The sequence below is a fragment of the Salmo salar genome, chromosome ssa03 (assembly GCF_905237065.1).
Source record: "Salmo salar chromosome ssa03, Ssal_v3.1, whole genome shotgun sequence".
NCBI lineage: Eukaryota > Metazoa > Chordata > Actinopteri > Salmoniformes > Salmonidae > Salmo > Salmo salar.
In genome coordinates this window covers 10,459,050-10,486,483 of record NC_059444.1, presented here as the reverse complement: position 1 = coordinate 10,486,483, position 27,434 = coordinate 10,459,050, and the positions used below count along the sequence as shown (strand labels likewise).

The 27,434-nt window shown below is 46.2% G+C and overlaps 3 protein-coding genes across 11 annotated transcripts; 2 read left to right on the top strand and 1 right to left on the bottom strand.

Annotated features, from left to right (window-relative positions):
• Positions 1 to 1,028: 1,028 nt before the first annotated feature.
• LOC106598276 (zinc finger protein 629) lies at positions 1,029 to 6,932 on the top strand. 9 transcript variants are annotated; one of them, XM_045714482.1, is made up of 8 exons: positions 1,029 to 1,147; positions 1,897 to 2,099; positions 2,221 to 2,325; positions 2,411 to 2,506; positions 2,620 to 2,730; positions 3,313 to 3,436; positions 3,543 to 5,317; positions 5,387 to 6,932. In XM_045714482.1, exons 1-8 carry the CDS (start codon positions 1,117 to 1,119, stop codon positions 6,410 to 6,412), a joined length of 3,471 nt encoding a protein of 1,156 aa, XP_045570438.1. In that variant the 5' UTR covers positions 1,029 to 1,116; the 3' UTR covers positions 6,413 to 6,932. The 9 variants fall into 9 exon arrangements, with proteins under 9 accessions (XP_045570438.1, XP_045570437.1, XP_045570439.1 ...); XM_045714481.1 differs by having other exon boundaries at positions 3,543 to 5,371; positions 5,414 to 6,932; XM_045714483.1 differs by having other exon boundaries at positions 3,543 to 5,386; positions 5,483 to 6,932.
• A 341-nt stretch (positions 6,933 to 7,273) lies between these two features.
• Positions 7,274 to 20,052, bottom strand: zgc:110366 (oxidoreductase ZK1290.5). The gene is given in 6 exon segments (NM_001173792.1): positions 7,274 to 7,897; positions 8,378 to 8,476; positions 8,886 to 8,945; positions 17,664 to 17,755; positions 17,868 to 19,231; positions 19,916 to 20,052. Coding segments are annotated over 2 exon segments (348 nt in total). The 5' UTR covers positions 19,989 to 20,052; the 3' UTR covers positions 7,274 to 7,897; positions 8,378 to 8,476; positions 8,886 to 8,945; positions 17,664 to 17,755; positions 17,868 to 18,956.
• A 145-nt stretch (positions 20,053 to 20,197) lies between these two features.
• On the top strand, positions 20,198 to 26,587 carry extl2 (exostosin-like glycosyltransferase 2). Its single transcript, NM_001173745.1, is given in 7 exon segments — positions 20,198 to 20,304; positions 20,864 to 20,989; positions 20,991 to 21,319; positions 21,757 to 21,827; positions 22,869 to 22,984; positions 24,800 to 25,256; positions 25,533 to 26,587. Coding segments are annotated over 6 exon segments (1,047 nt in total). The 5' UTR covers positions 20,198 to 20,299; the 3' UTR covers positions 25,200 to 25,256; positions 25,533 to 26,587.
• The last annotated feature ends 847 nt before the right edge of the window (positions 26,588 to 27,434 follow it).

Genomic DNA, 27,434 nt, shown 5'->3' with positions numbered 1-27,434 from the left:
TCATTGTTCTTTGATTTGGGTGTACCGGTGTGTGTTAAAACAGCCATTAGGTGACAGTAAAGCTTTAGTTGTTAGGCAACATGAGAGCAGTGTTTCTTAATCCTGGTCCTTGGGACCCCAAAGGGGTGCATATTTTGCTAGGGCAAAAAACTAAAATGTGCACCCCTTTGTGTCCCAAAGACCAGGATCAAGAAACTGCAGTAGACAGATCAGGGCCACGTTCAGTTGCCAAAGGTTCTCTAACGTTGCAGATAGAAATGTCATGAATAGAGCCTACATGATTTCTTGTTCCATGTCGGAGAGGCATGTTTGTTCTATATAACATATTTGTATCTGAACTGTCCAAAACGTGTCCTGCTGAACGCGCCCCAGAGTATGAATGAACATACAGTATCATAATCAAACGTCAATGTCATTGTGGTGTCAAGGTACTTTCGCAGGCAGGTAGCCTAGCGGTTAACAGCGTTGAGCCTGTAATTGAACGGTTGCTGGTTTGAGTCCCTGAGCCGACTGGGTGAAAAATCTGTCGATGTGCCCTTGAGCAAGGCACTTAACCCTAATTTATCCTGTAAATGACTAAAATGTACATTTAAATCACACTACAGGCCTGAGGCTACTGAAATACAACATTTCTTTCGTTACCTTGTTTACACTGTTCTTTTGTCTTCTATGGCTGACACTTGTACACGTGAATTACGAAAGACACAATAATGTGTGAATGTCTGTGTGTGGCTGGGATAGGTAACTTCTCTGCAGAATCGTTGCAATATTGTGTTTTGTGGTTATTGGTCTGAAAAGGTCTTTATTCTACTTTTTCCCTCATTAATTATCAACTACATTCATTACTTAATGAACTACATTTATTTATTATAACAAGTGACTAGAAATTTCAGTTTTTTGTCTTGTTCCTCTTCTTTGGGGTTTTATGACTGTGTGCAAACCAAACCAGAGACGGTTTAGAAAGCTTATTCAAATGTACGCTTTTATTTTGAAGGATTTCTTATTTGAATACCGGAAGTGACGTTTAAAAAAGGAAGGAAGAAAGAAGTAAACGCATCCACGAACAAAGATCACATTTTATTTTGAATCCAAGTATACTGGCACTGAAAGCTCGAAATGCGAAAACACCATATCCTGATTGAAGAAGGTATGGTTGCTGTGGCCTTCTCTTTGGTGTTGTCAACATTTCTCGGCTAGTTAGCTATTGTATTGAATTAAACACGTGAGGGACTGTAGCTAGCTAGACAAGCTATTAGACAGTTTAGCCACACGTTGTAAAAGATGTGCCACAAAGTAATTGCATTTTCAAATGGAAATAGCACTTGTTTTCTATGTAATATAGTAGCTCGTTTTCAAGTAATGACATATGAAATAAATATATATACTTTGCTAAAACATTGGAAGCTATAGAATAACAAGGATACTTGTCAGTGTTATCAAACAGGACAGGGTTTTTGTTATCCAAATAACTGAATGTGTCTGCTGTAGGTCCCCCTATCATCTCTGTTATCCAGCTAACTGAATGTGTCTGCTGTAGGTCTCCCTCTCCCCGTATCATCTCTGTTATCCAGCTAACTGAATGTGTCTGCTGTAGGTCCCCCTATCATCTCTGTTATCCAGCTAACTGAATGTGTCTGCTGTAGGTCCCCCTATCATCTCTGTTATCCAGCTAACTGAATGTGTCTGCTGTAGGTCTCCCTATCATCTCTGTTATCCAGCTAACTGAATGTGGCTGCTGTAGGTCTCCCTCTCCCCCTATCATCTCTGTTATCCAGCTAACTGAATGTGTCTGCTGTAGGTCTCCCTATCATCTCTGTTATCCAGCTAACTGAATGTGTCTGCTGTAGGTCCCCCTATCATCTCTGTTATCCAGCTAACTGAATGTGTCTGCTGTAGGTCTCCCTCTCCCCCTATCATCTCTGCGTCTGTTAGTTCCTCCACTGCGGCTGGTGTCTGCAGCTCTATGGCAAGTTGTTCAGCAGAGAGACGTAATGGACTACGGGTTGGTGGAGGAGTTTGTCACCACTGTGTTGGAGATAGTTCCTGATATGATGAGTTACAGGGAGAGAGTCCAACTCATCATGGGCCTGCGAGCACAGGTGAGAGATGGTGCTGATGGGTGGAGACGAGGGAGCCTCCAGAGTTCCTCAACTCTCATCTCGTGATGTCAGTTTTTTGTTGTTGTTGGCCCACCCACCAGTCTAACTTTTACTTCATCAGCTGGTTCTGGAGTTGTGTCGCTCTGATCACCTAGCCAACCCTGAGACTATCCAGCCACACCTGAACAGGATGAAGACCTGTATCATCACTCATAGGGACAAGGAGGTTAGTACTACCCAGTAACAGATCAAGACTTGTAACGCTGCTACTTAGTTGAATTTATTGACTGAGCTATCCATACTTGCTGTAGATTTCTGATCCTGAGATGGAGGCATCAGAATTAACTTTCCGGAAGCTGATTCAAACTCTGCTGGAAGACCCAATTGAGAAACGACACTTCTTTCAGGTCAGTGTTGTAACTAAAAGCTGCTGATAACTAAGGGGTGATTTATTTTACAAGGCAGGTGTAAATAATTGTCTAAATCAAAAAGTACTGAATATCCTCTACTTGTTTCTTAGAATATTTTTCCAGAGGAATTTGGCCCAAAGTATGACTCGGCACTGCAGACTCTGGTGTGGGAGTTCCTCTCCAGGCTGGAGAAGCTGCTTCCAGCACCAACCCTTCAACAGGTACCATGCTAACATCTTAATACCTTCATCAGGGACCATGCTAACATCTTTTATTACCTTCATCAGGGACCATGCTAACATCTTTATTACCTTCAACAGGGACCATGCTAACATCTTATTACCTTCATCAGGGACCATGCTAACATCTTATTACCTTCAACAGGGACCAGGCTAACATCTTATTACCTTCATCAGGGACCATGCTAACATCTTATTACCTTCAACAGGGACCATGCTAACATCTTATTACCTTCATCAGGGACCATGCTAACATCTTATTACCTTCATCAGGGACCATGCTAACATCTTAATACCTTCATCAGGGACCATGCTAACATCTTTTATTACCTTCATCAGGGACCATGCTAACATCTTATTACCTTCATCAGGGACCATGCTAACATCTTATTGCCCTTCATCAGGGACCATGCTAACATCTTATTACCTTCAACAGGGACCATGCTAACATCTTATTACCTTCAGCAGCATACTGTCATAAAAGGTGTTTAACAATTGCATATGTTATAATATAAAATGGGATACATTGGTCTTTTTAAAAGCCTTTCTCTCTCTTCCCATTAGACTGCATCTTGGTTCCTACCTGACCCCTCTGTCCTGGAGGAGTGTGTGCAGTGTGTATCCCACCCTCAGCCTTTGAAGACCCTTCTCCAGCATCACAACACATGTGGACATGTAGACACCAATGGTAGGAGAAATAGGCTTTGGACAGTAAATAATGTTATCAGAAAGCCAATAACATTTCCATGTTTGGCTTTAATGGTTTAATTTTGACTTTCTTCAACTGTCCCTAGCTCTGTCTTCCGGCGACAATCAGATCCTCGCTTCAATGTCTCTCTCTTCCTTAGTGATAGATGAAGCCTTCACTGACCAAGCTGACTCAGAGGTCCAATCAGAACCTGAGCAGGAATGTATGAGCCCTGTCTCATCTGACAATGAGCCAAAGATGCCCTCTTTGTTGGAACACAGGGAGAGTGAACTGTTGCCTTTGAATAAAGAGGTGAAGCCTGCTTTTTTGGAGGTAGCGTGTAGACATAAGAAAACAACAGCGAAAAACATAGAACACAAAGAGATGAAAAATAATACATCTTTTCACCACCTTCACACTGACAGTGGGCTGAAAATCCAAGGAAAACCCCACAGCAGCCAACAGGAAGTGCAGGACATTTCTAGTTTATCTACTTCCTGTCGTCTCCGTCAGCCAACAGTGCTGCTACACAGACTTGACATTACTGATATGCTGTTACCTGTGTCGGAGGTCTCTGCAACACCGCGGAGAGAGAGGCTTCAGATTGACAAAGTGGGACAGAGAAGAGGACAGGTCATATCACAAAAGAGTGAGAGGAATATCAATGAAGAGCCCTCTGATGGTCAACCTCAGTATTCTCTGGCCCCTGACCCATCCCCTACCTCAGGGCAGCCTAAAAGAAGCAAGCGTGTCAAAATATGCTCCTTGTGTGGAAAGACTTTCAGCGAAGCAAAGGATTTGACTGCACACATGAGATCTCACAATGAGCAGAGCCCTTCCAAGTGCACCCAGTGTGGACAAGACTTTGAACACCATGAGGACTTACAGAAACATCAGCAGAATGTGTGTGAGGAGGCAGCTCAACCAGAAGAGGACAACATGTCTACGCCATCTTTTAAGGAGGATAACATGTCTCTGACATCTGTGGAGGATGATTGGACAGAGATATCCCACCACCATGACACTTTACCTGAGAACAAAAGAGGTCCCTATGTTCATCACACTCCAAAAGCCTTCCAGCCTTCCAAAGCCAGACAAATATGCCATGTGTGTCACAAGACTCTTTGTAATGTATTTATGCTGAGAAGGCACCTGAAATCCGTTCATGGTCTGCTCCCCTACAAGTGCTACAACTGTGAGGCAAGTTTTGGGAATAACCCTAGTTTGAAGAAACACGTAAAAGAGTGCTTGAAGACGAAGAAACACCACCCTTGCTCTCTGTGCGGTGTGACCTTTGAGCCAAATGAGTGTTCGGAGGGGAACCAACAGCAGTTCATAGCTGCAGTAGAAAATGGTACAGAGATACCCCAGACCTCCAGTTCTACACCACAGAATGCAACAGCCTTCAGCGCTCTGCCCATTCTGATACAGTCCTCCAGTAATTACAGAACATGTCTTTTGTGTAATGAAACTTTCGATACTGCAGCGAACTTGAGAATACACATAAAATGTCAACATGATGTACATCCTTACCCATGCATCAATTGTGGGGAAAGTTTCCCAAGCATATCGGATCTGCGGATACACAAGTGTTCAGGTCAAAACATTCCAGACTCCAGAAAGTGTCCGGGGTGCAGGAATAGGACCTCTCAATCCACACCGCAGCAGTTAAAGACAAGTCAGGAAGTGAACCTTAGACACCAGACAGATAGGCCACTAGTTGCAGCAGAAAACGAGATGGCGATCCCGCAGTCCTGCAACACAGATGTTGACTACTCAAATGACTTGCAGCGATGCCAGCCAAAGGAGTGTGAGATTAACTTTCAGAGAGGACAGCAAGACTGGAGTGAGGAGGTTGATCCAAACCGGCATCCAGGGGAGGTTGATCCAAACCGGCATCCAGGGGAGGTTGATCCAAACCAGCATCCAGGGGAGGTTGATCCAGGGGAGGTTGATCCAAACCGGCATCCAGGGGAGGTTGATCCAGGGGAGGTTGATCCAAACCGGCATCCAGGGGAGGTTGATCCAAACCGGCATCCAGGGGAGGTTGATCCAAACCGGCATCCAGGGGAGGTTGATCCAAACCAGCATCCAGGGGAGGTTGATCCAAACCAGCATCCAGAGGAGGTTGATCCAGCACATAGAAACAGTTGTCTGGTTCCAAGGGAGGATGGGACAGAGACTCCCCAGAGCCATAGCACGTCACCCAAGAACCCAACAACTTCCAAAGCTCCTCCCACTGGCGTGATTTTAAATTCTCGAACATGTCTCGTGTGCTATAAGACATTCTTTAACAGAGCAAGCTTGCTTCAACATCTGAGACGTCACTCACAGGGTCAGGGACCCCACACATGCTCCATATGTTCAAGGAGCTTTGGTCGAGCTTTCGATTTGACAAGACATCAGGCCAGGAAAACAGGTTGTGGGTCAATGCACCGTAATCTCGTTGTACATGAGAATGCTCCTACAGAAGTTAAACCGGTCTTCTCTTGCCCCCATTGTCAGGAATGGTTCACGAGCGAAAATAAACTGGAAACACACATGCTATGTCACACAGGGGAAGGGTTCACATGTAGGTTTTGCGGCAAGATGTTTGCTAAACAATATAAATTATACATCCATGTTCGTTCGCATATTGACAGACCTCATCTATGTGATGCATGTGGTAAGGATTTCAGAACTAAGTATGCATTGAAAGTACACACACGTGTACACACAGGAGAACGACCATTCTCTTGCCCAGATTGTGGCAAAAGATGTTCTTCGAAGGGTAATCTGAAGGCCCACCAACAGAGTCATACAGGAGAACGTCCATTTGCGTGCCCTCTCTGTAAAGTACGCTGTCGCATTAAGTCGCAACTAAAAGTACACATTTTAACTCACACAGGGGAGAGGCCTCATAAGTGTTTGGCTTGTGGGAAGACTTTTCAACTGAAACTTTTGTTGAGAAAACATCAGCTAGCTTCATGTTCTTAGTTGTCTTTGATTTCTAGGATGTAGACGTTTAAGTATTTGATTTCATTCGTCGAGATTCGCCACATTACTGGCTCATAACTGGGAATAGGTTCTAATCCAGACTATAGCGCTTCACCTTTTGCTACAGTAAGGTCATTTTGAGCACGTTATTCTCTGTTGAATGTATGTTAAAGAAAATGTTAAATATGCAGGATGATTTTATTTCACTACTTTTATTTTATTTATTTTTTTTATAAAAAAAAGTTGTTTAAATTCATGTCAGCTTACTAATACCCATCAAACTGTGCATTTCTGGAGAACCTTTTTAGGTAGTGCAATAGAATTTCTCGCAGTACAACACTGAATCACCATTCAGTCTGATTTATAATATACTAATACTGACATTCCAGAGATAGATACTGACCATCCATTTTCATTGCATACACAACAGCTGAAATTACAAAGCCACAGTTTCCAAGCAGCCTATTGTGAAAACCCTTTATAAATGTATGTTAAAAATAAACGGTGCAATTATTACGAATGGTGGTTGTTCTCCCCCTTTGTTCCTCCAAGTGTTTCAGCCGATCTTATTCAAAGAGCACCATGGCATACCCAGCTATGTTTAGCTAGAAAGTTTTTACCCATGTGAGCACCCAATATATAGTTTTCTTTAAGTTCAGGATGTTTTTGTTCACTTACACCCCCAAGAAAAATAATCCATGCAGTGTTCATGATTTTATGATGCCCTTCTGTCTTTCTCAGAGTATAGATTAAAATAAAAATGCAAATGTAATCATTGCAGAACACATTACGGTACCTTGAGAATTAAATTATCAAAGAAACTGATAAATTGAGATGAATAAAACCACATTTCAGCCGAACTCAGTGTTCCTGTCTTTTTTTAAATTCATTTGACATGATCGGTTAATTACAATTAATATCCTGGAGGAAGGATCCTTTTTTACAATTAAAATAATCTTAACCTTGATATTCCCAGAAAGTCTGTTCTGGAATATTTTGTTTTGTTTACTTTGCTCCAGTTTAGCATTAGCAATAGTTGAGTACAAAAATGGCATTGATCTAAGCAGCATAGCCTCCCTAAAATCCCATCAACCATTTGGGTGACGTATTCCTTTAAGGACCAGTGGATTAAGGAAATGTTGTGTCTAGGCATACAGTAATGGTTGATTTTATATAAATCAATGACGTTAACAAGTATCCCACCAGTCACATCAACTAGGAGGATAGGCACTAATATCTCAAAGTAAGGCAGTTGGGTGAGGCTAGCAGCAACTATGGTTTCACAATTCAGGTTAAAGCACCAGAGTCACCCACCATTTCTATTCACAGCCATAAACACACACAGATCTAATTTCTAAAAGTTTTGTTTAGTATTTAAGATGTTAATCCTTTCCAGAGTGGGTAGCTGAGATGAATGAGCTTCATGTCACTGTGGAGTCTCCTGACGCGGTCCACATCCTCATCTGAGAGGGAGAACCCAAAGACCTGAGGAGACACACTTATGAGTGACATCACTCTCAGAGAACAGTCCTCCCCAGATCTCAAGAGATTTCAATGGTATTTTAAATTGAGGCACGGCCATTCATTTTCTGCTTAGTTACCTCTTAACTAAGCAGCCATTCACATACTGAACAGAGTACATACACAAACTAAAACAAGCCAAGATATAGGGGCAGCCAAATATACACACGAAATCAGATGAAAGGGTTTGTGAAGCAAAAGGAGAAAAGTGAATACGTTGTAAGCAAATATGAGAAATGATAATCAAAGATCGGACATCGAACCTGAATCGGGGATACATTTTGTAGGGTGGAAGACAAGAAAGGAAGAGTGGGGGGATGTGAAAGAGTGGCTGAGAATGATTTAGTTAGTAAATAAAGTTAGCTGAGCTTCAGCTCTTTACTATTCTATCCATAGAGGCAAGGCATGCTTGTGAGAAGCAGTGATGGTGAACACATGATGCACCTGTCACTCCACACATGTGGGATCCCAGCTCACGTGTCTCCCATCATGCAACTTGCCCAGTGCCGCCATGTCTTTCCCCTCCAGTTGGAACCCAAAGACCTAGGAGTGGGAGGAGCCAGGGCCAGCAGGGGGGAGGGAAAGGTGGAGGGGTGGAAGTTGAGTGGACAAACATGGTGGTTTGATAGAGATGATACGTGTCCTTTCAGCTGGGGCAGGACTCTGACAGGATCCATTCTTGAGCTTGTGATTATCATTTGACATTTATTGAGTCTTAAAGTAACAGTACACCCAAATGTCCCTTTTCAGCCTTCACAGACTCACGTTGGCATTGATTACCCCAAAACAATGGGGTTCTCTTAGAGCCTATTTCAACTCAAAGTTAGACGATTTGGGTGAACTTTCATTTTAATATTAGATTGATCTAGATCTACTTCAACACATGCTCAAACAGAACTCAACTAAAACATGCACACAATTCCCTTCTGTCTTGTAAATAAATCCAACTCACTTGACAGTTTTCCAGGATCCTCTCGTTTTTGGTGGACTTGGGAATGGTGACAACCCCATTCTGAGAGGGAAGGGGGACAAAGCATTAAAGACTTGCATTTTCAGTGTCTTAATGTAAGTGTATAATTATGACAGTGTAATAAGGAATACCTTTTTCATAAGAATGAGTAACTGTATGGAACTTTGAAAAGTAATCAACACTCTCAAACATCCCCTTACCAATCATATCCAGTCGCATAGGCGCCTGAGCAATGTAGCAAGCAATGTAGCAATCTATGGATTTCACATGACTGGGAATACAAATAAGCATATTTTGGTCACAGATACCTGAAAGAAAAAGTAGGGTGTGGATCAGAAAACCATCTGCTATCTGGTGTGACCACTATTTGCTTCATGCAGCATGACACATCTCCTTCCCATTGAGTTGATCAAGCTGTTGATTGTGGAATGTTGACCCAATCCTCTTCAATGGCTGTGTGAAGTTGCTGGATATTGTCGGGAACTGGAACACGCTGTCGTAAACGTTGATCCAAAGCATTCCAAACATGATCAATGGGTGACTTGTTTGGTGAGTATGCAGGCCATGGAAGAACTGGGACATTTGCAGCTTCCAGAAATTGTATACAGAACCATGAGACATGGGGCTGTGCATTATCATGCTGAAACATGAGGTGATGGCGGCGGATGAACAGCACGACAATGGGCCTCAGGATCTCGTCATGGTATCTCTGTGCATTCAAACTGCCATTGCAAAAAATGCAATTGTGTTCAATGTCCGTAGCTTATTCCTGCCCATACCATAACTCCACGCCACCATGGGGCACTCTGTTCACAACGTTGACATCAGCAAACCGCTCGCACCACACAACGCTATAAACGTGGTCTGCGGTTGTGAGGCTGGTTGGATGTACTGCTAAATTCTATTTAAAAAAGAACGTTGGAGGCGGCTTATGGTATATAAATTAACACTCCATTCTCTGGCAACAGCTCTGGTGGACATTCCTGCAGTCAGCATGCCAATTGTTAGCTCCCTCAAAACTTGAGACATCTGTGGCATTGTGTTATGTGGCCTTACTGTCCCCAGCACAAGGTGTACCTGTGTAATGATCATACTGTTTTATCAGCATATTGATATGCCACACCTGTCAGGTGGATGGATTATCTTGGCAAAGATAAATAAGCTTTTTGTGCGTATGGAACATTTCTGGGATCTTTTATTTCAGCTTGTGAAACATGGGACCAACACTTTACATGTTGTGCTTATTTTTATTCAGTGTAACTGATGGGATACACAAGCTACATTCCTTGCCAAATGAGGACTCAAAATGGACTGGTTGATTGAAGTTGAAATATGTGTTCCAACAACAAGCTGCAGTTTTGCAATAATTGTATTGCTTAAAAAAATGTTCCACTTAGGCTACTTTGCAAACTGCTAGTGTTATAACCCCCCCACCCCCCACCTTAAACATAGACAGGTTCCACACTGAAAATATGCAAAAACAGTTTTCTAAAGACATACATATTTTCATCAGAATCATTAAGCCTGGGCCTACTCAACAAACAGGTGTTGTGGCCGTAATTCATCACCATGCAGTATTCAAATGTGGAATTGTCCATTTAGAAAGAACAGGCAGGAAACTAAATCAAACATCTGTATATTGAAAAGACTGATTTTGATTTATAACCCTGGGAAAAAAAGTATATTTCAACTCGCCAAATTGAGCCCCCGTATTCTCTTTGAGAATAACTGTTCTAGACCTGAGATCCGCATCACTTCACACTGGCAACTTTTTATATATTGGGAAAATATTCTGTTCCGTTTTATTCTGTTATATTACATCATGATTTTTACTATAAAATATGTATGTCTTGACTGTGATAAGGGACTATCCTGACTGTGATAAGGGATAAGAGCGTCTTGTCTTAAACAAAACGATGCCATTACACAGCCATAGGTTTCTACAGGCGCCACCGCTGAGGATACTGCCTTTATGAAGATTGTATTCCACGATATAATGTAACCAGTTGAAATTACGCTTTCAATAAATCAATATGAAATTACATTTTTTGTTTTTTTTTACAATATTTATGGGACAATTTAGCAATTAGGATTTGTTATAGCTCGTTGTCCTCCTGTGTCTAGCTAGCTAAAATTGGCCCTTTCCTAAATTAGCCATTGATGGAGATCGGAATTTGGCCTTGTGGTTTTACTTAATTCTCACTGTTGGCCAAAGACAAGCACACTTGATTCAACTTGTAAACGAATCATCAAGCCCTCACTGAGTTGAATCAGGTATGTTTGTCAAGGGCTACAACAAAACTGTGTACTGTTGCGGGTACTGGAGGACCAGGGTTGGGCTGTTGGGGGGGGTACTGGAGGACCAGGTTTGGGCTGTTGGGGGGTACTGGAGGACCAAGGTTGGGCTGTTGGGGGGGGTACTGGAGAACCAGGGTTGGGCTGTTGGGGGGGTACTGGAGAACCAGGGTTGGGCTGTTGGGGGGGGTACTGGAGAACCAGGGTTGGGCTGTTGGGGGGGGTACTGAGGACCAGGGTTGGGCTTTTGGGGGGTACTGGAGGACCAGGGTTGGGCTGTTGGGGGGGTACTGGAGGACCAGGGTTGGGCTGTTGGGGGGTACTGGAGGACCAGGGTTGGGCTGTTGGGGGGGTACTGGAGGACCAGGGTTGGGCTGTTGGGGGGGTACTGGAGGACCAGGGTTGGGCTGTTGGGGGGTACTGGAGGACCAGGGTTGGGCTGTTGGGGGGGTACTGGAGGACCAGGGTTGGGCTGTTGGGGGGTACTGGAGGACCAGGGTTGGGCTGTTGGGGGGGTACTGGAGGACCAGGGTTGGGCTGTTGGGGGGTACTGGAGGACCAGGGTTGGGCTGTTGGGGGGGTACTGAGGACCAGGGTTGGGCTGTTGGGGGGTACTGGAGGACCAGGGTTGGGCTTTTGGGGGGGGGGTACTGAGGACCAGGGTTGGGCTGTTGGGGGGTACTGGAGGACCAGGGTTGGGCTGTTGGGGGGTACTGGAGGACCAGGGTTGGGCTGTTGGGGGGTACTGGAGGACCAGGGTTGGGCTGTTGGGGGGTACTGGAGAACCAGGGTTGGGCTTTTGGGGGGGTACTGGAGAACCAGGGTTGGGCTGTTGGGGGGTACTGGAGGACCAGGGTTGGGCTGTTGGGGGGGTACTGGAGGACCAGGGTTGGGCTGTTGGGGGGGTACTGGAGGACCAGGGTTGGGCTGTTGGGGGGTACTGGAGGACCAGGGTTGGGCTGTTGGGGGGGTACTGGAGGACCAGGGTTGGGCTTTTTGGGGGGGGGGGGGGTTACTGAGGACCAGGGTTGGGCTGTTGGGGGGTACTGGAGAACCAGGGTTGGGCTTTTGGGGAGGGGGGGTACTGAGGACCAGGGTTGGGCTGTTGGGGGGTACTGGAGAACCAGGGTTGGGCTGTTGGGGGGGTACTGGAGGACCAGGGTTGGGCTGTTGGGGGGGGTACTGGAGGACCAGGGTTGGGCTGTTGGGGGGGTAATGGAGGACCAGGGTTGGGCTGTTGGGGGGGGTACTGGAGGACCAGGGTTGGGCTGTTGGGGGGGTAATGGAGGACCAGGGTTGGGCTGTTGGGGGGGTACTGGAGGACCAGGGTTGGGCTGTTGGGGGTACTGGAGGACCAGGGTTGGGCTTTTGGGGGGGTACTGAGGACCAGGGTTGGGCTGTTGGGGGGGGTACTGGAGGACCAGGGTTGGGCTGTTGGGGGGGTACTGGAGGACCAGGGTTGGGCTGTTGGGGGGGTACTGGAGGACCAGGGTTGGGCTGTTGGGGGGTACTGGAGGACCAGGGTTGGGCTGTTGGGGGGGTACTGGAGGACCAGGGTTGGGCTGTTGGGGGGGTACTGGAGGACCAGGGTTGGGCTGTTGGGGGGGTACTGGAGGACCAGGGTTGGGCTGTTGGGGGGGGTACTGGAGGACCAGGGTTGGGCTGTTGGGGGTACTGGAGGACCAGGGTTGGGCTTTTTTTTTGGGGGGGGTACTGAGGACCAGGGTTGGGCTGTTGGGGGGGTACTGGAGAACCAGGGTTGGGCTGTTGGGGGGGTACTGGAGGACCAGGGTTGGGCTGTTGGGGGGGTACTGGAGGACCAGGGTTGGGCTGTTGGGGGTACTGAGAACCAGGGTTGGGCTGTTGGGGGTACTGAGAACCAGGGTTGGGCTGTTGGGGGTACTGAGAACCAGGGTTGGGCTGTTGGGGGTACTGGAGGACCAGGGTTGGGCTGTTGGGGGTACTGGAGGACCAGGGTTGGGCTTTTGGGGGGGGGTACTGAGGACCAGGGTTGGGCTGTTGGGGGTACTGGAGAACCAGGGTTGGGCTGTTGGGGGGTACTGGAGGACCAGGGTTGGGCTGTTGGGGGGGTACTGGAGGACCAGGGTTGGGCTGTTGGGGGGGGGTACTGGAGGACCAGGGTTGGGCTGTTGGGGGGGTACTGGAGGACCAGGGTTGGGCTGTTGGGGGGTACTGGAGGACCAGGGTTGGGCTGTTGGGGGGGTACTGGAGGACCAGGGTTGGGCTGTTGGGGGTACTGAGAACCAGGGTTGGGCTGTTGGGGGGGTACTGGAGGACCAGGGTTGGGCTGTTGGGGGGTACTGGAGGACCAGGGTTTGTAAAAGGACAGAAGAAAAAGGATATCAAAGTGAAACAGTTCTCTAAAGACACAAGAGACAATAATACAAGAAACAACACTTCTGTAGCTTGTCAACTATGTGTCTGTCTATCCCTGTTCTCTCCCCTCTGCACAGGCCATACAAACGCTTCACACCGCGTGGCCGCTGCCACTCTAACCTGGTGGTCCCAGCGCGCACGACCCACGTGGAGTTCCAGGTCTCCGGCAGCCTCTGGAACTGCCGGTCTGCAGCCAACAAGGCTGAGTTCATCACAGCCTATGCTACCCTCCAGTCCCTAGACTTCCTGGCGCTGACGGAAACATGGATTACCACAGATAACACTGCTACTCCTACTGCTCTCTCTTCGTCTGCCCACGTGTTCTCGCATACCCCTAGAGCATCGAGCCAGCGGGGTGGTGGTACTGGAATCCTCATCTCTCCCAAGTGGACATTCTCTCTTTCTCCCCTGACCCATCTGTCTATCGCCTCCTTTGAATTCCATGCTGTCACAGTTACCAGCCATTTCAAGCTTAACATCCTTATCATTTATCGCCCTCCAGGTTCCCTTGGAGAGTTCATCAATGAGCTTGACGCCTTGATAAGTTCCTTTCCTGAGGATGGCTCACCTCTCACAGTTCTGGGTGACTTTAACCTCCCCACGTCTACCTTTGACTCATTCCTCTCTGCCTCCTTCTTTCCACTCCTCTCCTCTTTTGACCTCACCCTCTCACCTTCCCCCCCCTACTCACAAGGCAGGCAATACGCTTGACCTCATCTTTACTAGATGCTGTTCTTCCACTAATCTCATTGCAACTCCCCTCCAAATCTCCGACCACTACCTTGTATCCTTTTCCCTCTTGCTCTCATCCAACACTTCTCACTCTGCCCCTACTCGGATGGTATTGCGCCGTCCCAACCTTCGCTCTCTCTCTCCCGCTACTCTCTCCTCTTCCATCCTATCATCTCTTCCCTCTGCTCAAACCTTCTCCAACCTATCTCCTGATTCTGCCTCCTCAACCCTCCTCTCCTCCCTTTCTGCATCCTTTGATTTTCTCTGTCCCCTATCCTCCAGGCCGGCTCGGTCCTCCCCTCCTGCTCCGTGGCTCGACGACTCACTACGAGCTCACAGAACAGGGCTCCGGGCAGCCGAGCGGAAATGGAGGAAAACTCGCCTCCCCTGCGGACCTGGCATCCTTTCACTCCCTCCTCTCTACATTCTCCTCTTCTGTCTCTGCTGCTAAAGCCACTTTCTACCACTCTAAATTCCAAGCATCTGCCTCTAACCCTAGGAAGCTCTTTGCTACCTTCTCCTCCCTCCTGAATCCTCCTCCCCCTCCACCCCCCCCTCCTCCCTCTCTGCGGATGACTTCGTCAACCATTTTGAAAAGAAGGTTGACGATATCCGATCCTCGTTTGCTAAGTCAAATGACACCGCTGGTCCTGCTCACACTGCCCTACCCTGTGCTTTGACCTCTTTCTCCCCTCTCTCTCCAGATGAAATCTCGCGTCTTGTGACGGCCGGCCGCCCAACAACCTGCCCACTTGACCCTATCCCCTCCTCTCTTCTCCAGACCATTTCCGGAGACCTTCTCCCCTACCTCACCTCGCTCATCAACTCATCCTTGACCGCTGGTTACGTCCCTTCCGTCTTCAAGAGAGCGAGAGTTGCACCCCTTCTGAAAAAACCTACACTCGATCCCTCCGATGTCAACAACTACAGACCAGTATCCCTTCTTTCTTTTCTCTCCAAAACTCTTGAACGTGCCGTCCTTGGCCAGCTCTCCTGCTATCTCTCTCAGAATGACTTTCTTGATCCTAATCAGTCAGGTTTCAAGACTGGGCATTCAACTGAGACTGCTCTTCTCTGTGTCACGGAGGCTCTCCGCAATGCTAAAGCTAACTCTCTCTCCTCTGCTCTCATCCTTCTAGACCTATCTGCTGCCTTTGATACTGTAAACCATCAGATCCTCCTCTCCACCCTCTCCGAGTTGGGCATCTCCGGCGCGGCCCACGCTTGGATTGCGTCCTACCTGACAGGTCGCTCCTACCAGGTGGCGTGGCGAGAATCTGTCTCCGCACCATGCGCTCTCACCACTGGTGTCCCCCAGGGCTCTGTTCTAGGCCCTCTCCTATTCTCGCTATACACCAAGTCACTTGGCTCTGTCATATCCTCACATGGTCTCTCCTATCATTGCTATGCAGACGACACACAATTAATGTTCTCCTTTCCCCCTTCTGATAACCAGGCGGCGAATCGCATCTCTGCATGTCTGTCAGACATATCAGTGTGGATGACGGATCACCACCTCAAGCTGAACCTCGGCAAGACGGAGCTGCTCTTCCTCCCGGGGAAGGACTGCCCGTTCCATGATCTCGCCATCACGGTTGACAACTCCCTTGTGTCCTCCTCCCAGAGTGCTAAGAACCTTGGCGTGATCCTGGACAACACCCTGTCGTTCTCCACTAACATCAAGGTGGTGACCCGATCCTGTAGGTTCATGCTCTACAACATTCGCAGAGTACGACCCTGCCTCACACAGGAAGCGGCGCAGGTCCTAATCCAGGCACTTGTCATCTCCCGTCTAGATTACTGCAACTCGCTGTTGGCTGGGCTCCCTGCCTGTGCCATTAAACCCCTACAACTCATCCAGAACGCCGCAGCCCGTCTGGTGTTCAACCTTCCCAAGTTCTCTCACGTCACCCCGCTCCTCCGCTCTCTCCACTGGCTTCCAGTTGAAGCTCGCATCCGCTACAAGACCATGGTGATTGCCTACGGAGCTGTGAAGGGAACGGCACCTCCATACCTTCAGGCTCTGATCAGGCCCTACACCCAAACAAGGGCACTGCGTTCATCCACCTCTGGCCTGCTGGCCCCCCTACCTCTGAGGAAGCACAGTTCCCGCTCAGCCCAGTCAAAACTGTTCGCTGCTCTGGCACCCCAATGGTGGAACAAGCTCCCTCACGACGCCAGGACAGCGGAGTCAGTCACCACCTTCCGGAGACACCTGAAACCCCACCTCTTTAAGGAATACCTAGGATAGGATAAAGTAATCCTTCTAACCCCCCCCTTAAAAGATTTAGATGCACTATTGTAAAGTGGTTGTTCCACTGGATATCATAAGGTGAATGCACCAATTTGTAAGTCGCTCTGGATAAGAGCGTCTGCTAAATGACTTAAATGTAAATGTAAAACACTGTGTCTAGGTCATGTAACTGTCTGTTACATGCAATGCGCGTCGTGGACTTCACCGGACAGAGGTTGCGATAAAACAAAAGCTGTGGTTGAATTTATTCACTCTTATTTTATTCCACTGTCTTATTGTCTCGGCCTTGAGGCCTATATATCACGGTTGCAAGGCATATGAACTAACAGGTAATGGAGCAAATTACGCAATTATCACAACACACATGTTGTAATATGGCTTTTTATATGGCTTGGCTTTCCCAGTGATTTTACCCACGCACTGACACTGAATTCCACTGATATCATATGGTATTGTGTGTAGTAAATGTAATAAATGTTGAATTCAGGCTAACAACAAAATGTGGAAAAGGTCAAGGGGTGTGAATACTTTCTTAAGGCACTGTAGGTGGGCATCAGGAGAGTTGGGGGTACCTGTACGCTCCACCGGATGCAGATCTGAGAGGGCGTGCGTGCGTACTTGTGTGCCAGCTGGAGGATGGTGGGGTGGCTGAGAGCTTGCCCCTTGGCCAGGGGGCAATAGCCCACGAACACGATGCCCTCCTGGCGACAGTACTCCACCAGCTCCTCTGGCTGCTGGAACGGGTGGTACTCCACCTGAGAGGTGGGAAAGTGACATCACTCGGTCTGTCCTTTCCTGTCCCTTATAACTGGAGAGCCAATGTAGGTAATAGATCGTGTCCCACAGACACACTGGCCGCATTCCATTCCAAATATCAATCGCCTACCCTCTCTGCCCTCATTCAGTCCCCGACACAGATCTAAGATGACTAGGTGGTCACTGGACAGGAAGCTACAACTCGTTTTATCCATGTTGCAATCACCCATCCAGTCCCTTCAGATCCTTCAGGGAGTGAACTAGGGCAGGAGTGAACTAGGGCAGGAGAGACTGTGGGATGAAACGCAGCCCAATGCATCACTCACCTGGTTGACGTGAGGTACCACACTACAGTCCTCCTTCAGCTCCTTCAGGTGGGAGACGAGGAAGTTACTCACGCCGATGGCACGACACACCCCTGCCTCGCGTTCACCGAGACAGAAACAGAGGGCTCTGGATAAGAGACCTATGCAGCATCCTATAGGCTTATAACACGGTGTGTGACTATAAGAAATCATTTTCTGTGTCACCTTCATTATACAGCTCCTCCAAGGCCCTCCAGGTCTCCACCCTGACCTCCCTATTGGACCTTCCTGGGACCATGGCGTCTGGCCAGTGCATCAGGTACAAATCTGAGAGACAGAGGAGGGAGTGAGGGGAGAGGTATAAGGGAAAAAAGAGGATTGATACAATTAGAGGGAGAGCAAGGAGATGTAGACATTCCACCACGCCAAGGAGATGTAGACATTCCACCACGCCAAGGAGATGTAGACATTCCACCACGCCAAGGAGATGTAGACATTCCACCACTCCAAGGAGATGTAGACATTCCACCACGCCAAGGAGATGTAGACATTCCACCACTCCAAGGAGATGTAGACATTCCACCACTCCCAGGAGATGTAGACATTCCACCACGCCAAGGAGATGTAGACATTCCACCACACCAAGGAGACGGTAGACATTCCACCACGCCAAGGAGATGTAGACATTCCACCACTCCAAGGAGATGTAGACATTCCACCACGCCAAGGAGACGGTAGACATTCCACCACGCCAAGGAGACGTAGACATTCCACCACGCCAAGGAGACGGTAGACATTCCACCACGCCAAGGTGACGTAGACATTCCACCACGCCAAGGTGACGTAGACATTCCACCACGCCAAGGAGATGTAGACATTCCACCACGCCAAGGTGACGGTAGACATTCCACCACGCCAAGGAGACGGTAGACATTCCACCACGCCAAGGTGAAGTAGACATTCCACCACGCCAAGGTGATGTAGACATTCCACCACGCCAAGGAGACGGTAGACATTCCACCACGCCAAGGTGACGTAGACATTCCACCACGCCAAGGAGACGTAGACATTCCACCACGCCAAGGTAGACGGTAGACATTCCACCAAGGTGGGTGAGAGTGAAAAGAGAGGAAAGCATTTGTTTTTTTTACCTATAGTGGACAAGCTTTGGTTTGAGTAGGGGGAGATAATCTTGTTGTGGACGTTGTCTCTTGCAAATGAGAACCGGTTTCAATTGACCTGGTATACGTTTCCCTTATCTATTAGATCAAAAAGGACTGAATACTTTTTATCTATCAGATAAGTAAAAAGTACTCAGACCATATTGTCTTGAGCCTTACCAAGGTATTCCACCCCTAGGCGGGAACACGAGTCACGGCAGGCCTTTTTGGCAGAGGTATAGCCGTATTCTCCGGGCCACAGTTTGGTTGTAAGCCATAGGTCTTGCCGCGGTACTCCGCTCTCCTGCACTGCTTTACTCAGCTGCTCCTCACAGCCGTAACGCTTCGCTGTGTCGATGTGCCGCATGCCACACTCGCGGAGTGCGTACAACACGGCATCATGTGAATACCCGCCGTCATGCGATGTTCCTTGGGAAGAAAAGAAAGACATCACTTTCCCTGATTTAGAATTACTGGTATGAATTTCAAACTTCTTCCTTTCAATGGGGCCATCTCAATAGTCTGAGATGGTTCACTCTCCTTAGAATCTTCTCCTCCATCTGCACTCCTTTAACAACATAAGATGAAAGCAATTTGGAGGACAGGCCTACCAGTCCAGCTCTTTCACAGAGCAGAAAAGGAAAAGGAACAGGGGAACCAGAGAGGATGCCTCTGGACTACTGTGTCGCCTGTCTCTTCATTCACACTGATTACTGATCTACAAAACCTTTTTGGTTAGACACTATTGAGAAGCCCACTACTTTCACACTGGTCTGTGGTGTTTTCATATTCAGTTCAGTTCAAAAGTTTGAGGTTGTGTTCTTGATGGAATTCATGCTAGAACAGTCAGTCCTCTATGTAGGCTAGTTTGACACAATGTGGCGATGTTTCAGCAGAAATTCATCAGAGTAATTCCATACGGTATGTGTGTGTATATATATATATATTATATGGATTAACGGACTACTCCTGAGCACAGTAGTAAACATTGTTGCAAAATCGTCACCTTATGCAAATAACATTACATTTCTCTTTAAAAGGTTGCACTTGATGTAAAATAAAGGAAGCTTTGAACATTGTTATCATAGATTTTTTTAAATTGTTTTATCTTACCCAGTCCAAGAATTGGAATTTGCAGGCCATTAGAAAGAGAAACTTTAGGACAAGTCGTTACAATAGAATTCATGTTTGTTCAACTGTGACTTAAAACCAACTAATGCGTTGTATTATATTCACTAGGACGTTTCCAGGGTGCCGCTAGTATCCAATTTTCCAAATACGTCGTAAAACTTAAAGTCTCTCACTTTGCGCCGAAAACCATCGCCATAAAGCAGTACAGTTGTGCGTCATTGTAGTTTTCCTGACTTTGCCTACAAATACTTTCCTGCAAGTCTACGTTGCGTCAATCAACAGAAGTCTGTGTGGAATGGGAAAAGAGGGAGACAAATAAAGTAGATGAATTAATTGTTTTGGAACGTGCGTTATAACGATACAACAATGAGGTAGGTAGCTTAGTGTTTTTCCCCACTGTTGTATTGTTAAGTGGCCTAGTCTATTGTAGGCCGAGGTTTGTAACCCATTTTCATTAGGCTACTTTAAAAGTCACTAACGCCGTTAAAGTACAGTTTAATGAAGTTAACTTTTTGATGATGCCATAGCCTAATAGGCCCAATCAAATGAATTCTGCATATGCACGCGCGCAACATGTTGTCGTCGATTATTATCATGGAGGGTGTTGTGATGGGAATGTCCTGGCTTTACAATGTTTGCGCTTGACAAATAGTCCATCTTTTTAAAAAGCCTATTCTGTGAAATAGTTTCTTAGTGCCCAAGCCTAGTCTGTAAAATATGGCTCCTCCAATCGACCCCTAGCTCCTGCACGCTAAACACTGAAGATCTGTGTGGATTAGCAATATGGCGAAAATTCCCCCTGACCTATTTCCATATTGTTTGTCTATCTAATCCTCTCAGATCTCCACAAGTGCATAGGGAGTATGGGCTAGGGGTTGATTTGGGAATCAGTATATATGTCCATTGTTGTCTTCTTTCTCCTGAGTGCAGAGTTCTTATCCGTGGCTGCAAAGGTCTTCGGCGGTCTTATCTCGTTGCTCCCATACTACTCCTTCTCCTGGTTGGTGCTGCTTTGACTGCCCTCCTCCCTTCCATCGAGGACCGGGGCCATGTCGAGGGCCATGGGAGCCCTTCGCCATAGAGCCATCGCCGGCAGCAATGCCAACGCCATTCCCGGGCGCCAAACGGAAGAGGAGGACGCCACCGCATTTACCATAGTCATACAGACGTATAACCGCACCGACGTCCTGCTGAAACTGCTCAACCATTACCAGGCGGTGCCACACCTGCGGCGGGTCATCATCGTGTGGAACAACATTGGGGAGCGGACCCCCCAAGAGCTCTGGGACGCCCTGGGGCCCCATCCCATCCCCGTGGTGTTCAAAGAGCAGAGCGTCAACCGCATGCGCAACCGCCTGCAGCCGTTTGCTGAGATCGATACCGACGGTGAGGGGTGTGAGTGAGTGAGAGAGAGAGAGAGAGGGTCAGACAGACAGACATGTCTTTCCAAAGTGTCTACCTCACTTAGCCGTTCAACCGAAGATAGATACTGACTGTGATGTGTGGGGTGTGAAAGAGAGACACAGACAGACCAGTGGAGGCTGCTGAGGGGAGGACCGCTCATAATAATGGCATCAAACACATCGAGGATGTGGTTTCCATGTGGTTGATACCATTCCATTGACTCCATTCCAGCCATTATTATGGCCGTCCTTTCCTTCAGCAGCCTCCACTGAGACACAGACTGACAGACACTTTCCTCGTCTCCTTTCCTCAGCTACGTCGCAAAATTGGCCAGTCGAGTATACAGGCACAACAACACTGTGTATTGGAAGTATTTAATCATTTAATGGTAATAGTCTGTGTTTAACTTATCTCCTCAGCTGTGTTGATGCTGGATGATGACACGTTGGTCAGCGTTCCAGATATCAGTTTTGCCTTCTCTGTGTGGAAGGTATGTACTTCCAACAATACACATTGAAATCAAATCAAATGTTATTAGTCACATGCGCCGAATACAACAGGTGTAGTAGACCTTACAGTGAAATGCTGAATACAACAGGTGTAGTAGACCTTACAGTGAAATGCTGAATACAACAGGTGTAGTGGACCTTACAGTGAAATGCTGAATACAACAGGTGTAGTAGACCTTACAGTGAAATGCTGAATACAACAGGTGTAGTAGACCTTACAGTGAAATGCTGAATACAACAGGTGTAGTAGACCTTACAGTGAAATGCTGAATACAACAGGTGTAGTAGACCTTACAGTGAAATGCTGAATACAACAGGTGTAGTAGACCTTACAGTGAAATGCTTAATTACAAGCCCCTAACCAACAATGCGTTTAAAAAAAATATGAATAGAAATAAAAGTAACAAGTAATTTAAAGAGCAACAGTAAAAACAATAGCGTAACTTTATACAAGGGGGTACCGGTGCAGATTCAATGTGCGGGGGCCCCGGTTAGTCGAGGTAATTGAGATAATATGTACAATTAGGTGGAGTTATTAAAGTGACTATGCATAGATAATAACAGAGCAGCAGCAGCGTAAAAGAGGGGGGTGGGGGTGGGCAATGCAAATAGTCTGGGTAGCCATTTGACTAGATGTTCAGGAGTCTTATGGCTTGGGGGTAGAAGCTGTTTAGAAGCCTCTTGGACCTAGACTTGGCACTCCAGTACCGCTTGCCGTGCGGTAGCAGAGAGAACAGTCTATGACTAGGGTGTCTGGAGTCTTTGACAATTTTTAGGGCCTTCCTCTGACACCGCCTTTTTAGGGCCTTCCTCTGAGCACTTGCCCTACCAGGCAGTGATGCAACCAGTCAGGATGCTCTCGATGGTGCAGCTGTAGAACCCTTTGAGGATCTGAGGACCCATGCCAAATCTTTTCAGACTCCTGAGGGGAATAGGTTTTGTCGTGCCCTCTTCTACATAATAGCTTATACTGTATTAGTATTGGATTGTTCCTCAATCCCCTTACTCTCATCCTCCAACAGCAATTCCCAGATCAGATAGTTGGATTTGTCCCCCGTAAACACGTTACCACGGTGACAGGGGTCTACAGCTACGGCAGCTTTGAACTCCAGGACCCAGAGATGGGAGGAGGTGACAGGTACAGTGTAGTCAAGGTATTCACACCCCTTGACTTTTTCCACATTTTGTTGTGTTGCAGCCTGAATTTAAAATGTATTAAATTGAGATTTTGTGTCACTGGCCTACACACAATACCCCATATTGTCAAAGTGGAATTATGTTTTTAGACATTTTTACAAATTAATTAATGAAAATATGAAATATTTTGCATCAATAAGTATTCAACCCCTTTGTTATGGCAAGCCTAAATAAGTTCAGGAGTAAAAATGTGACTCTCTGTGTTCAATAATAGTGTTTAACATAATTTTTTATGACTACCTCATCTCTGTACCCCACACATACAATTATCTGTAAGGTTCCTCAGTCGAGCAGTGAATTTCAAACACAGATTCAACCACAAATACCCTGCCTTGCAAACCTATCTATTGATATAAAAAGCAGACATTGAATATCCCTTTTGAGTATGGTGAAGTTATTAATTACGCACCAATACACCCAGTCACTACAAATATACAGGTGTCCTTCCTAACTCAGTTGCCAGAGAGGAAATAAACCGCTCAGGGATTTCACGATGAGACCAATGGTGATTTTTATAACAGTTACAGAGTGTAATGGCTGTGATAGGAGAAAACTGAGGATGGATTAACAACATTGTAGTTACTCCACAATTCAACCTAAATGACAGAGTGAAAAGAAGGAAGCCTGTACAGAATACAAATATTCCAAAACATGCATCCTGTTTGCAATAAGGCACTAAAGTAAAACTGCAAAAAATGTGGAAAATAAATTAACTTTCTGTCCTGAATACAAAGTGTTATGTTTGGGGCAAATCCAGCACAACACATCACTGAGTACCACTCCATATTTTCAAGCATGGTGGTGGCTGCATCATGTTATGGGTATGCTTGTCATTGGCAAGGACTAGGGAGTTGTTTTATGATAAAAAGACACAGAATAGAGCTAAGCACAGGTAAAATCCTAGAGGAAACCTGGTTCAGTCTACTTTCCACCAGACACTGGGAGACAAATTCACCTTTTGGTAAGGACAATAACCTAAAACACAAGGCCAAATATACACTGGAGTTGCTTACCAAGACTACATTGAATGTTCCTGAGTGGCCTACTGTAGTTACAGTTTTGACTTAAATCTGCGGCAAGACTTGAAAATGGTTGTCTAGCAATGATCAACAATCAATTTGAAAGAGGTTGAAGAATTTAGAAAAGAATAATGGGCAAATATTGTACAATTTTACATTTAAATTTTTTTACATTTTAGTCATTTAGCAGACGCTCTTATCCAGAGCGACTTACAGTAGTGAATGCATACATTTCATTTCATACAATTTTTTTTTTTTTTTTTTCTGTGCTGGCCCCCCGTGGGAATCGAACCCACAACCCTGGCGTTGCAAACACCATGCTCTACCAACTGAGCTACAGGGAAGGCCAGTTCTTAGACTTATCCAGAAATAAGCACAGTTATCACTGCCAAAGGTGATTCAGGGGTGTGAATACTTTTTTCCAATAAATTAGCAAAAATGTCTAAACATATTTTCACTTTGTCATTATGGGGTATTGGGTGTAGATGGGTGAGAGAGAGAGAAAATCTATGTAATCCATGTTGAATTCAGGCTGTAACACACAAAATCTGGGAATAAGTGAAGGGGTGTGAATACTTTCTGAAGACACTATAACTGCATAACTATAACTGTAGAAGTTTGACACTGAAGGCCTAGATGTAGACGGTGTTGCTCTAAACCATGTTCATCTGTGTCTTGCGACCTGATGCGTTTTTAAAACAATCTGAATGTGGGCCCTGCTTTCCACACTGCTGCAGATACTCCATGGTGCTGATCGGCGCCGCCTTCTTCCACCACCGCTACCTGCAGCTCTTCCAGGAGCAGCCGCCCGAGGTGCACGCCCTGGTGGATGACACGCAGAACTGCGACGACATTGCCGTGAACTTTGCCGTGGCAGCGGAGCTACAGCGAGGTTCTGGGGCCATAAAAAGTAGACCCTCTGGCATCTTTGTGAAGCCCGTGGATATGCGCAACCTGGAGAGGGACGCCAGCAGCGGGTACCTAGGCATGTGGCACCGTCCCGAACACCTGCTCCAGCGCTCCTACTGCCTGAACCGGCTGGCACAGATCTACGGCACAATGCCCCTGAGGTACTCTAACATGATGCTGTGCCAGTTTGGCTTCCCAAGCTATGCCAACCACAAGGGCAGGGGCTGACTGGCACAGCGAAGCACGGACTGGCATTGACAGGTGTCGAACACAGCGGGCATTCAGGTAGGTCAATGTACAGGTGTTGGGATGTGATAGGGGATGAGGATTTGATCAGTTTTGGGTGAGGAAACAGTAGATTGCATGCCAAGGTTAATGGAATAGAATGGCGGGGTTAATACTGAAGTTAGTATTGTAAAGCTGAATTGAAGTATGCAGGATTGTGAACCAAAGCGTTAAGAGGATTAACACTTACTGTAAAATGTGAGGATTTTGGTTGGGTAACGGTTGGGTTTTTGGGATACCCTAAAGTAAGGTTCTCATTCTGTTGTCTTTTTGTAGGAGAGAGAAGGGATTCCTTATTATGATCTCATCGGGACTAGATCTCTGTGACGGTTACCTCCAGGACCAACACTGACAACACGGCAGATGGTCCAACAAGCGGTGCCTTACTAAAGATGGACTCTTTACGTTAACCTGTTCTTGACAATCTGACAGACAAGATAATCAGTATTAAACCAGAGGACTTTTGCTGTTGCCAAAATCATAGGATATTACGTGGCACTGTAAATAACTTTAGTTAGTGCAATTGCTTTTACTGCCAGCTGATGTCAGCATTGCAATATGCACATTTGCACAGGGTATGTACTGTAACTGTTCAAAAGCCAAATTTTACTTTTGCCTTTGTCAGTACTTGCACTCCCATGACAGGTTTAACTTGTCAGGTATTCAGATGTGTATATGATAAATGATTAAATAGGATGAGAGACACATACACAGGTGCTCATACAATCACAAGACAACTGAGACTATTCCTTTGATTCTGAGATGCATAGCATTGGAAGGTCAAGCGAACATTCTTTTTAAATCTACTGGTTTAAACATTATTCCGACGTCATGACTTGAATAATGGATGCTTTCTGCTCTTGCTCGGCTCAAACTTTGCGGTGTTAAACGGTACTTACTGGAATTATGTGAATGTTGCGCTGACTTTGTTCTGGTGAAAACTGGTGCTGTTTCTAGCGATTGCCTCCCTGACATGACTGTTTCAGGGTGAATATCTACAGGACTTGTAGCAAGTATCCTCTCTCTTTTACCGTTTCTGTTGCATTAAGAGCCTGAAATTGTGATGCATTGAAAAAAGCTGTCCCTCCAAACTGTTTGTCCTTCGATCAGATTTCATATTATCTCCCTTAAAATGGTTTGTCTGCCAAAAATCTACTATTGTGCATCTCAAACCGAAAAACAATGTTTCTTTTCTACATGACGTGTAGACCACTGTAACATTTATTCTCTCATTGATTTGTCTTTGTTTGCATATGCTGTTGGTAGAGCTTTGTTGCAAATCATTTGTTTGGGCTTAGTGTGCTGTGCAATAATTAAAGGTTTTAATATACTTTTTTTGTTGTTATAAAAAGGTTTATGTCAGCAGATGGACTACTATGTGAGACATATGGAGACATATGGACTACTATGTGAGACATATGGACTATTATGGAGACTTATGGAGACATGGACTATTATGGAGACATATGGACTATTATGGAGACATATGAGACATATGGACTATTATGTGAGACATATGGACTATTATGTGAGACATCCAGCTGGCTGTTTATCTGAACATTCTGTTACATTGCACTCCTATTGAACAGGCTCTGATTCTGATTAGATAGTGGTTTAATACAGCCTTATAGTATTGGTCGCGACATGTCAGTGTAAATTTGTAATTGTTTCATTAGTTACTGGAATTGATTTGGCCAAGTGCATCTGCGCTCTCTGCTTCTCAGTTTAGCAGCTGTGTGAGAGGTAGACGCCTGTGTGCTTCGCGAGTTTACCGGATCTTTTTTTCCTGAAGAAACATCGCTGTGGTTCAGGCAGCAGATGATGTGCTGTCAGCCACTGACTTGTTATTCCCACTCACCGCTGTCATCAAATGGACTCATGTTAGCGACAAGATCTGACTGAGCTCAATCGTCATGAAACGCATATACAGCGATGAGTTTCTCTCTCTTTCACACACTCTTATAACGAGGAGCGCCCACAATGTGTTTTGTGTGTGGAAGTGCTTAGTAATGAGTCTAGCAAAACGAACAAATTTTATAAAACGACACGTCCTGACCAAACATCCACAGCCTGATGGTAAACCCAGGAAGTCCTTACAGGACAGGGCAGAATGTTTCAGGAAACAGTGCCTCGACAGTGGAAAAGTAAGTCAGCTAGCAAGGCATTGTTGTCTTTTTA

What these genes read in the sequence shown, in the direction of transcription:
- LOC106598276 (XM_014189326.2), top strand. Translation starts at nt 1,117, where the DNA reads ATGCGAAAACACCATATCCTGATTGAAGAAG. An exon ending in AGAAACGACACTTCTTTCAG is followed by an intron (nt 2,507 to 2,619) that starts GTCAGTGTTGTA and finishes CTTGTTTCTTAG; the next exon opens with AATATTTTTCCAGAGGAATT. An exon ending in CAGCACCAACCCTTCAACAG is followed by an intron (nt 2,731 to 3,312) that starts GTACCATGCTAA and finishes TCTTCCCATTAG; the next exon opens with ACTGCATCTTGGTTCCTACC.